Here is a 12,929-nt window from a genome sequence, read left to right on the forward strand (position 1 = left end):
AAAGAGGTAAGTTACTGTAGTTTGTCATTCCGGGCTTGCAATGCTACACTGTGTTGAAGTCCTTTACTAGCGCAAGTATATTCCCAATTTCTAACAATGATTTCTTTCTTAGATTAAATTACTTGCTTTGAAGTTAACAAATCTGATTTCTAATTAACTTAATATATAGAATGGAATAATTTCGAAAAACCTTTTAAAGATATTGTCAAGTCATCAAATATTTATCATGTAAAATTAAAAACATGTTTTCCGATAGTTTATGACGATGAAGCGTCTTTGATTTTAACTTTGATCAAGCGATTTTCTGTTTCAGCTATACGCTTGATTTATTTTTTTCATAGCCATCAATTATTTAAAATTTGACTACAATGTTTTCTCTGTGTTCTTAACGTTTTGGAAAACAATTATCTTGATCTTTAAGAAAAGTAGAAGTGAAATCATAAAGAAGAAACAATTTAAGTTGTTTATATTCTTTTTAATGTTTTTTTCTTCTGCTTTTGACCTCAAAATCATTAGACTTTTAAGAGAAATATTGCAAAATCTGACAGACAACTTGTTCTCTGAAAAATGTATTTGCAAAATATAAAAATCTGACCTTGTTCTTCGTACTCCTTGAACATTTGACTTGAAGAAAATCAACAGTATTTATATGACACATTGACTATAGGTTTAAGGTTTAATAGCAAAATTCAAAAAGAGAACTGGGTTTATCACCAAGAAACAATTTCATGCGGGATATGACTTTTCATGATTCATCTAATCTATATATAAGTCTACTCAAGTCATTAGAAGTTATTTAAATAATTGAAAAAAAAACTTATCGTCTTAAATCAATTTTGGTATTGTATGACTTTTCTAACCTTGACCTTTGACCTTTTATCTGAATCTTTAAAAGGATATTTATTTCCACAATAGGAGTTACATGTATGACTTATATTCACATGTGAATGCTCGTAGTGAACTCATGCAAGTAATCATTTAAAACCATTTTTACAGTATATAAATTTCTTACTTTTTATTTTGAATTCTGGCCTTTTCAAGCAAAATCTGATGTTCTACAATGCTTTGATTATTTCTACATTTACATCCAAGGAAAGTATATTATTGGTATAATAATAACTTTGATAAACTGTCCAAAAGATCAATGCGCTTTATTACAATCACTGAATAATAATCAAGGTATATCGTGTGTTTTAAAAATCTCAGTTGCCAATAATATTTTGTACAGTAGAAGAAGAACAAAATTTTAGTGAAAATAAATATCTTTATCAGGACCTATCAATTACGTAGATGGAGGAAGATTTCAATTTTTTTAAGCGCCCGGATCGAAAGATTCGAGGCGTATATTGTTTTTGTCCTGTCTGTCTGTCTGTTTGTCTGCAGACTTTAACCTTCGCCATAACTTTTGAACCACGAATGAAAGAGACTTCATATTTGATATGCATACTCCACTTATTAAGCTCTTTCAAATGACTTCAAGGTAAATATTTTGACCTTGACTGTGACCTATATATATGCTAAAAATAGTTTGTTTGTTTTTTTGCAAACTTTAACCTTAACATAACTTTTGAACCATAAAAGATACAGACTTTATATTTGGTATGCGTACACCACTGATGAAACTCTTTTAAATGACACCATGGTCAATGACCTTGTGACCTTGACTGTGAAATATATATTTAAAATAGCTTTTTTCCTGCAGACTTTTACCTTCGCTGTAGCTTTAAAACATACAGTCTTCATTTTTGCTATACTCTACTAATTTAGCTCTTTCCAATAATACCAAGGTTAAGTGGCATTGACTGTGACGTATATGCTAATAAAAGATTTTTTATCTTCAAACTTTAACCTTCGCCATAACTTTTGAACTAATAAAGATAGAGACTTCATATTTGGTGTGTGTACTACACTCATTAAGCCTTTTTAAATGACACCAAGGTCAATGACCTTGTAATCATGCCTGTGACCTATATGCTAAAAATAGCTTTTTTGAAACTTCATCATAACGTTTGAACCGTGAAAGATACCGTAAATCTGGAAATTTTTACGTCGATTTTATTTTGCGAATCTGGGTCAAAATGCTGTTGATTAATTTTTATGTTTCAAAATTTTGCGAATGACCACTACTTTGTTTACATTTTTTTATTGTTGAATTATTTTTAAGAAGAATATTTTTTGCGAATGCTATGAACTCGCAAAGAACTTTATTCGGTAATAACCAATATTTGCCCCCCAAATCAAACTTTGATGGATATATTTTTAATTAAGTTCTTAAACAGGGGAGTATATGCTGACTTCAAAGCACTGAATATTTTCATAAGTAATGACGCCTTATGTACGTAATGACGTCACAAACATGACGTAAATTTCAGTTTTTTTATGAATTTTACAGAAAAATGTACATATTTCATCGATATTTTGAGTAAAAGTCACCGAGCGCATGTGTATTCAGGATCAATATTTTGATATAATGTGTAGAATGATAATATCAATGAAATATGTCAATATTGTCCCTGAACAAACTTGCGCTCTATAAATTTCAAAGCTAAAATTGTTGAAATTTTGTCCATTTTGTCCTCTTTCCGAAAAAAGATATAAAATCGGACTAGTTTGTGACGTCATAAAAACAAATATTGTGAATACACTGCTTTGACACTATAATATTTTCCGTTAATTTATATTTTTCATATAATTTATTGAATTCAGCACATTTCAGGAAGTTTTCAAAGTTTGACTTTTGTGGGGGCATATATATGCAATATACCGCATATAGTTCTTTGCTAAAAAATTTTCTACAGCGAAAATTTTCAGATTTACTGTATAGACTTCATATTTGGTATGCCTACTCCACTAATCAAGATCTTTCAAGTGATACCAAGATCAATGCCCTTGTGACCTTGACTGTGACCTATATGCTTAAAATAGCTTTTTTCGAACTTGCCGCCGGGCGCATAGAGTTTCACAAACACATCTTGTTTCTTTCAGAGGATCATACATTTTGAGGAATATTGTAATGAATTTAAAAAAATTGTTATTATGCAATTGTTAATATACAATTGAACTTAGGTATATGGAATACCGATACCTCGAATTTTTCCTTATGTTTTTTTTATTTCGCTTACTCGAATCTTCGGATACTTTAATATTTTCTTTTCGTTTTCTGACTGCAAGTAGCGATAACGAGGGTTGATCGATATAAAAATCAAAGACAAAGAAAAAAGGATTTAATAAATAAATATTTTAAAGTCAGCGATACTTGCAACTGTAATGTATTTTATTTTTCTTTTAATGGTAGACATTTGACATTTCACTAGATTAATTCCTCACATACTTTTATTTTAACTGAAATATTGTCAATAAAAAGAGTTTGTAATGATGGATTTTATGCAACATATGAAAAATGGGCGTATCCTATATTCCATCATAATTCCCTGTAAACCTTCGTGAGATTAATACATGTATTACAATTATAACGCCTTTCTCCTTAACATCATTTTGACAGTTTTTATGGCGGTGCCGTCAGTAAACGTGGGATACCAGGGCCACGCCCAATCCGTGGTCCCGTACTGTCCCGTCAGCTGGGCCTTATAACAGATTTTATACCACCACCCCCCTCCCCCAAACCTCACGGCACAGTTCTCCGGAAATTCGTCCTGATCCTTGTCTATGGTGGTAAATCTGGATCCATTCTGATGAAACTTGGACTCGCTTGGCATCATGGCGTTACCTTTCATATAAAACAAAATACAGTAAAACTCGGTTATAACGAAGTCACTGGGACTTCGCTATATCCGTGAATTCGCAATATCCGTGTTCGTTCTAAACACGTTTTACTGTAGTTATTTCAAGATACCTTATAACATCAAAGTTTTGACATTACTTTTATATAAGTCCTCATATATTCAAAATTGTTTATTTCTACAGTGACAGCTGATTAATTACATTGGACGTAATACTTATGGGATAAAACTTACCAAGAGTCCCCATAGAATTACCAAGAAGAATTCTGAATCCGTCCTCCTCATTGGACACATAGACTTGATTGTACATCTCAAAATAGTTACCACCGTAAATGTCAGTAATCACTATGTATAATTCAGAGGTTTGGTATGTTATCAATGAATGGATGTGCTGGTTACCTGTAAGTATGCTTAAGTTATGTTATGAAAACTGCAAAACACTTAAGTCAACTGTGTACGTTTGGTATTTTTGAAAGCTCATACCGCGTCGGATTCGAGGACGGGAGGGAGAGGGGTTAGGGGGTACTCCCCTCGTATTCGTATTTGTTTGGCAAATGTAGACATATGAGCATTGAAAATTAAGGCTTAGTCCCCAAAACAATTTTTTGTTAACCCCCCATCCCCCCCCCATATATTCGGTTAGACTTTTAATTTGGCTCCGATGCTTACAAGCATGTTCTGAATTGATTTAATCTTTTAAACGTTACTCTACCTTATAGAAAATAAAAAAGTGTATCAAAGAGGATACAAATAATAATAACTTACCAATCCAATATTCGTTTGATATATTCCCGAATCCGATCTTATAGGCTTCATAATAAGTATATTCCCTCGGCAACATTTCTTAACTTTTGAAATGTTTTTCCTTCTTTCTTCAGTAATATTATCATGGACTGTATTTATCCACAACACGTGCATTTCTTAGATTTTATTATTCTGCCTACTCTAAGCAGGGTTTCTCCCCACAAAGCTTAATGTCGCATTCCAATAAGTTAATTAACTTACGGTAGTGCTCATGTAAAATGACGTAGGTTTTTGTTTTGTTTTTGAAAGTTGTTTTAGTAATAGCTTTATTCGTTAATTATGTATATTTTATTTATATCCTTATAAGGGGTACAATGTATATATTCAAATATCAAAAAAAATTTTGAACGTTATGGTTAATTTCGTTAATTGTTTTTTTTAATATATAAATGTCCTCTTATTTATAACTATAAGTTTTATATTATATTTTGCAAAAATACAGCAGAGTATATTGACATGATTGACGTCGTGCACGGTATTGGGGTCGTTTTTGTAACGTCAAAATAACGTTATTTTAAAACAATAAATATTGACGTTGAAGATTCGAGTATCTTATGACTCTAAAATATACAAAATACTTATACATGACATCAGTTTATTGTGTTTAAATTTTTCAGCTATGTATATTATAACTTTTATACATGTATTGTCAGTATCATTATAAAATACAGAAGCACACGCAAAGTAATTTTCCTTCACATTATTTCTTCTAAACTTCTTAAAATTCGCTCGTTCAGCGATTCCTCAATATTTATAACGCCATCATTATCAATTTCAAGTTAAAACATATGTATATGACTGATTGTGCAGGCACCATAGCTGGTATCCTTTTTATTAGTTTCTGTTCTAAAGGAATTTCATTCTGAACACCAAAATAGTATCCATGTACTACTCTGCTTCCTTCCGGAAACGACATTCCCCACTTGTCGGTTACACATTTTCGCAAGACAACTGGTTATTTCGATGCTTTTAAGATGTAATATGGATAATTTATATCATCTACTTTCAGAGCAAAACCTGTATCTGTAGAAATCAATTCGACAATATCTAAATCATCAGTCTCATCAGTTTCGCTTTCATCATTTTTATGGTCTGTTTGTTTTCTTATTGTTATTGTCGAAAACTGCCTTAGTTGATCATTGTTCAAACACTCATTGTAATCACCAATAACGCAGTTGTCGCAAGAATAACAAGATAATTTTAGAGTTTGAAGTTTACCGTTTCTTGATGAACAAATTTGATGAATTTTTCTATTGTCTTTAACTGGTTGGATATACCTATCTCGGTCCCTGTGTACGGAGTTGATGTACCTAAATATCCGACGTGAACATTAGATGTATCGGTTGTGCGAGATAAATTACTTTCGAAAAACTCAAAGAAATCACCGCACTTTGAATAACTTGGGATCCACGAATAACGGATAAATCTGCTTGTTTTTTCACGTAACCCCCCGCAGCGTCTTGAGGCCCTCGTGCATGAGAGGTTTCAAAAAATTTCTGATAGCTTTTGAATATCCAAAGTCAGAGCATGAATAGGATATGTCTACCATGCAATGACGACTTTTATATTGGGCACTGCACCCGTCAGTGAATTCATGCATCAAGGGCACATCACATGATATAGATCGCAAATAGTCCGAAAGTAACTTTTGTACATTATTTGTAAAGTAAGGTCATGCTTTTGGTCTGGACTTATAACAATGAAATGTTCAGTGACAATATTTGGATCGTTTTTCTGAACTGTCTTTCCCGTCATATTCCAGAACAAAATGTCGTTGAACAATCGTTACATGTATAGAAACTTCTTGTTTTTGAAAATAGGGCGACTGAATGTCGCACTTTTCTGTGCATCTATAATTTTCTGAAAAGTCGTGAATAGCGACACAGTGACCAAAATGTTATTTATCAAGGATTTCATTTGCTTTGACTGCCAATATGCACGGTACTGATGCGCAGGAAATGTTTCCATTATTTGTTTGAAGTATTGAAACATCTCGTCCGGTGATGTTAACTTTTCTTACGAGAACTAGTTTTTTTTTTATAATCTTTCCTTTTACTTTCACATCTTTGTACTCATACCTTTCCCACGATACATGAGTATCACTATGATCTAACTCCTCTGGTAGAAAAAATAATTTTTCAACGCAACATCCTTCGCATTCGCGATTTAAACACGACATTTTATGCTGTTTTGGGACATAAAGTATCATCTACTAACTCGGACAATGATGTAGCTTGTCCTGCCAACACTTTTTTGCGAAACTGCATACAGTTTTTGAATAAAGAGCGCATTTCAACATGTTGACGACAACAGCAAGTTAATTTATCTTTGAAGCGCGCCGTGCGTAGGAAGTAGGATTTGCATTTTTCAAATGCCTTTTGTCCTATCTTAATTTCGGGATATATTTGTTGGAAGTCTTAAAAAACTTCAGTCTGAGTCTTCTCTATTATACGGCACGGGTGTGACGAATATAGTCTCGGACCATGTCGAACTCTCTTAATGTCGTTTTTATTATTCGTCAGCCTGCTATTACTTTCCTGTAGCCTGAAGTTAAAGACAATTTTTTGGTTTCATAGGTTAAGGAATCAGGCTTTGTTTTTCGAGCGGTATATAGAAACGACGAATGTTCAGAGTGTAACACTTGTGTTTTTGTCCTTTGACCTTTAAGTATTGTTTTGGTTTTGACGCCTAGCCTGTCTGCCAGATTTTTAACAGCTCCTTTTTTATTTGACAAATTCTGTCCATTTACAGCAGATGTCAGTATTTTTAAATTTGCGATTGCATCTTTATTTCGTTTTTCTGTTTTACGGTAGAGATGATTTCTATAACATTTTCTAAGGCAGATTTCTCTAGACAGTCACTGAATGAAGAGTGGAATTTTTCAACAGTAGGTGACTTTGTCGCTCTTTTTATACCCCCGCTTGAAAAGCGGGAGGGTATATAGTGATCGGGATTTCCGTCCGTCCGTACGTCCGTCCGTCCGTCCGTCTGTTACGCTTTATCTCTTATCCGCAACTCCTCTTATACTACTGAGTGAAATTTAATGAAACTTTCACAGAATCTTTATTACATATTGCCATTGTGCACCTCCTATTTTACTTTTTTATTCGACACGTATTTTAGGTTTCCCATTGCAAAACATGAACATTGCCATTATATATTTACCTATGACGTCACATTGGAAGCTTCTGGATAACATTTGATAGAACGAGTTATTCCTCTTTACACATTACCGTATAGACATTATGGGAGGCGGGGGGTATCATTTAGTGAGCTCATTGCTCATAGTACCTCTAGTTTTTATCTATATCAGCGGAAAGTACAGCCGCGCGTTTGCTTGAATTTTTTAGGAAGAGCTTCGTGAAGTCTTTTTATAGATAAGGTATACATATTTTCAAACAGAAAACCACAATTAATGTCTAATAATTTAATTATGATCTCTTTTAGTAGGGCTCATATTAAAAATTTTCAAAATAAATATATGTCATTAAAGTATGATATTTATACATGTACATATCTGAGGTCGCGGATACTTGCGGGAAGGGGGCTAGCGGGGACCGAAGCCCCTCCCCTCCCCCTGGGTATTGATAATTCTGTTTGCACAAGTATATACATGTATCTTTATTCAAAATCTTTGCAAAATACTTTTTTTTTAAATCGTTTAATTTTTTATTAAATGAACCCTAATTCACTTCTGTGTAACAATATCAATTGATTAAATTTAGAGATTTAGTTTTTAATTTATACCTAGCCTTTTCCATCCTGTTAGGGAAAAAAATTGCTCTTCGTTATTAGGAGCATCTAGACGTCTTGTCCGTTGTCTGTACATTTTCATATATTCTCTTCTCTTTCGTTTTATTTCTTTTTCTTGTACCCTTTCTTGCTTTTTTCTCTCATTGTATGCTCTCTGTTTAATAGCACTTGCAGTCTTACTGTAGGTTTTGGTAGATTTTGGACTTTTTCTGTATTGATGTATTTTATAACTGCTAAGTTTCTGTTCTCTTCTTTTCTGTTTTTTCTTATCTTCATTAATTTTCATTCGTTCTGCTGACGAAAGGGTTGAATTAGTTTCTTTGAAAAGGCAAATGCACAAAAAATTATTTTGACGTTATATTATACTTTGTTTAAAAAACGTTAAAAATGAATGTGTAACAAAACAGACTAGACATGGTAATTTTGCATGGTCTCATTTTTCGCATGAATTCTATTTATCTTGAATTCTTAATCATGTATTTTTCTTAACTTGCACATTTTGAAAATGAGATTGTAGCTATTAAAAGTTATCTATTAAGAAAATTATAATGCCTTTTCTCCGGGGTATATTTTCGTAAACTATCAAAATAACGTAATTTGTACCAAAGTAACAAAACTGACTAGACATCAAAATCATTTGACCAATATCATAAAATAAGGACAGATGTCTTTTAGAAGAATCATTTGTTCTCTTGAATATTTGCACATTCCAAATTTCACTTACATTTTATTTTTTTTTCAAATGAAAGATAGTCAAAATGCCTTACCAAATATTCCATTTTGTCTGGTTTTGTCTTTAAATCACAACATGTTACAAAATTTGACCGCTTCTACGGACGCCCATAAACTGCCATTTTCTGATTTTATTGAAATGAATTTTAAATAACATCATCATATTACGTCATAGAAGCGATGTGCAAAATTTCGGAAAAATACGTGCAGACAAAATACGAAAAATGACTAAAAACTATAAGCGCTCTTCTTCAAGTGTTACAAATTACGCAATTAAGACACCCAATACCGTGTGTGACGTAATTACGATGGAGACAATAAATCATATTGAGAAAAGTCGATTTAAGACAATGTTTTATTAATTCAGTTATATTGCTTTTGCACTAACCACATTAATGTCTTACAGATACTTTTTCTAGTCATTTTTGGGGGATCAGACATTATCATATTTTACGTAACTGATAAGCAAAGCTTGTGAATCTGATCCCCCTTCTTGTTTGTTAAATTGTTCACATTTATATCGTCATTTTAATAAATGACATTATTCATCAACATGAAAGTGTTTTATTTGACTTTTACAAAATTAGCAAAAACAAGCTGCGGTGATCTTGCCTATAAGCATTAGAAGACATAAATAAAATTGTAGATTTCTGACTCGTATGTTAAATGATCAATTGCATGATGTTCACGTCCCAATCGATACTCCTTACTCATACAGAAATGTCACCATGTTTACATTGGTTTCAGGATTGACCACGACAATTTAAATAATTAAAAATGTAATGGAACGTTGTTGTGGTTTTAATTGATAAATGTTTAAATTGCTTATGGTTGAATCTTTCTTTGATTATGCAGGAATTCGCGATTGCCATTACAGTATAAGAAAAAGAAACTTGAATCTGTCCACCTTTGCGGGTTCTTTATTCTCTATCGCATCAGTGAAGATTTAAAAAGTGCATTTTATTAAACCCTGGCAAGGAAATTGGAGGGGGATAAACAGTGATATAGTAACGCAATCGTGAGTGAGTGTGTTTATTTCAACACCGTCCTTTGCAAAATGAAAGTGACGTAATTATATTTTCATCGAGATTGACGTTGAATGCTACCTTGATTTATAGGCATGCACTTTTCGAGAGGATGCTCCTTCTTCTATAATTATTCAAGTTATTAACAAAATAATAATTTGCCAGATTCCATCAAGACTGCAACATTTTCAAATACCGCATAGGTAGAATTTTTAATGAATTTAATTTTAGTATTATTAGCAGGGGTGCTAAGATCGCTAAAATTGCTTGGAAGTTGATATACCTCCTAAAGTGAGCATTTCAAGTTCGCTAAAATTAAAATACCAATTTTTAAAGTCAAATCGCTAAATTTGCGTCTCGATAAAATTTCAGTTATACGGTAGCTTAATACTTGATTGAATATATTTTATATTGATAAAATCAAAAGGATGGGAAACAAGTTCTGTACAACATACTAAGTTCAATCCAATGACCGAGTGTCACTTTATAAAGAATTGACACAAAAGTTAAAAATAAAACTACTAAATCGTCAATTCGTCATCGTATCAAATAAAAATGGTCTTTTAACAATCAACATTTCATTTTCTTGTTACTTTTGTAAAATTACATTTCATAATTGTTCATTTTTCACAGATAAACTTTAACTCGTACGAACAAGGAGCATCGACCCAGCTGTTGAGCCTCAATTGCAGCAATAAACAGTTTTCACTCTGCTTTCCGTTCGGTTCACGAGGACTTAAATTCCAGTCTGCGTAAATCATTCTACTGTTAGAATGGTGCCAATACCACTTGTCCTCTGACCCTTCATCTGACCCATCAGTCCACCAATCGTCACCTGAGGAGTTAAACAGTTACGCATTCCAATGTTTTCAGAATGAATACATGCATATGTCTTAACTATAGACTTAATATTCATTATTAAAATTTTTTAGTCCATTATTTTACATTGACAACGGATTTTTCCGTTATTTCCCGAACATGACAAGGAACACACGGCGGTGGTGACCGGTCGGCAGGGGATGCTCACTCCTCCATGGCACCTGATTCCATCTCTGAACTTTTGGAGGTAAGTATTTGTTCTACTCCTATGTTGTATTGTTTTTTGGACTTTTGAGCTTGAATATACTGTTCGTTATCTCACAATACCGGGTATTTCATTTCAAAATAAAAGAAGAAATATTTAATGCAGTACATTGTAATTTATATATTTTTGAGATATTTACTGTTTCATGGTCATTCCATCAATACCATATGTACGTATACACATCAACAAAACATTTATTCAAGTTTTCGATCACTTTAATAAAGAAATAACTGAAGAAGTTATCAGTGTTATGATTTTTTTTTTTGCATTGTCATTTAATAATTAAAGGGATTGCCTTCTGATAAATAAAGTCAACAGGGGCCCGTTTTACAAAAGGACTTACGACTTGAGACCAAATTTAATTCTTACATTATATCTAAAATCATTTAAACTTTTTAAAAGGAAAGTGGTAAGAGATTTTTACTCATCCAATTTCAAAGAGAATTATTGATTTTGCAAAATTTTACAACAATCGGGAATTTTTGGTCTTAGTCGTTTGTTTCAGCAAATAATTACATATTACAAAATAATCACCTTCATCCTTGTAGTTGATTCGATCAAAAATCCAATTGTTTTCTTCTTCGCTTTCTATTGCCACGAGATGAGCATCCATGGAATCACAAAAGCTCTGAATGGTAAGTAATAATTTTTTTATTATTTTAAATAGATACATGTATACAAAATGCACCCATTAATTTTCAAATTTTGTAAAAAAAAAAAAAGAAATTCAAATTAATAAATGAATAAATAATAATGACAATGATAATAAATAAATACTTTTTCAATGCCTTTCTTTCCGTTCCTTTTTTTTCAAAGTGATTATTGTTTTAAATCGTGCTTAAAATATTTAAACCAATAATTAAAATAGACTCCTCTGGCAATTCAAAACATGAGGAATCTGTGAAGGTACATGACGATTGTACAAATATTAGAGCAATCATATATTAGAAGAAATGAAGAAGGGCTTCAAGCAATCTGATTAAAATCAGATCCTTTGATCCTTTGAGTGTAAAAGAATTTTAAAACTCCGGGAAAACATTGTAGAAATTGATTACTCCTATGATATACATGTACTAGTATATTTCTTTATTTTACTCTTAAAAAACTATAGTACTGTACTTTCAGTTTTATGCAGTTTGTTTAAAACATGTTTACCTTTGCCGAGTTCCAGTCTTTCTTATCTGTAAAGAATCTGTAACAATTCATTGCATATTCTTCCCATCCTTCGGGGCAATCTGTGAAATCATAAAAAAAAAGGGTTTACAAATGACAATACTTCTCTATACTTCCCTTTCAGGTTTCAAATCCACAAGTGAATAAAATTATTTTGATAATAAAATACAATTTTCAGGGATTTTTCAATTAAATTTGAATTTAAAAAAATATATAATTACCTTTTTAGGTTTCATTTAAAGAAAAAAATTCACAAGTGAATAAAATTATTTTGATAATAAAATACAATTTTCAGGGATTTTTCAATTAAATTTGAATTTTAAAAAATATATAATTACCTTTTTCGGTTTCATTTAAAGAAAAAATCAAGATATTTTTACTTAATAAATGTGTCTCCATTTTATGTTTGGAGTCTTAATATATAAATCATATATATTGCAGAGTAAAGAAAAATGATAAAATGAAACACACGCGTGATATTTGCAAGGAATCGGCAATATTTCCGTAGAATCATGCGATAAAATTCAGTTTTTAGACTGTGCTTCTGAAACTTAAAGGAATCGTAAAAAAAAATAAAGTTTAAAAAGTCTAAGGGATAAAATAAGTTTGAGGCAGGTT

At 31.9% G+C, this 12,929-nt stretch overlaps 2 protein-coding genes across 2 annotated transcripts; both read right to left on the reverse strand.

The window, feature by feature from the left end:
* Positions 1-3,467: 3,467 nt before the first annotated feature.
* Positions 3,468-4,050, reverse strand: LOC134267046 (fibrinogen-like protein A). The gene is made up of 2 exons (XM_062749270.1): positions 3,975-4,050; positions 3,468-3,727 (listed from the first exon to the last, which is right to left on the reverse strand). The coding sequence occupies exons 1-2, from the start codon at positions 4,048-4,050 to the stop codon at positions 3,468-3,470; spliced, it is 336 nt and encodes a 111-aa protein (XP_062605254.1).
* A 6,624-nt stretch (positions 4,051-10,674) lies between these two features.
* Positions 10,675-12,373, reverse strand: LOC134267047 (perlucin-like protein; the record flags this gene model as incomplete). Its single annotated transcript, XM_062749271.1, has 3 exons — positions 10,675-10,889; positions 11,673-11,766; positions 12,294-12,373. Coding segments are annotated over 3 exons (389 nt in total), but the record flags the coding sequence as incomplete, so codon positions are not given.
* Between the last annotated feature and the right edge of the window lie 556 nt (positions 12,374-12,929).

Source organism: Saccostrea cucullata, unplaced genomic scaffold (assembly GCF_032062105.1).
Source record: "Saccostrea cucullata isolate Sc308-1 unplaced genomic scaffold, CSIRO_AGI_Scuc_v1 ctg10090, whole genome shotgun sequence".
NCBI lineage: Eukaryota > Metazoa > Mollusca > Bivalvia > Ostreida > Ostreidae > Saccostrea > Saccostrea cuccullata.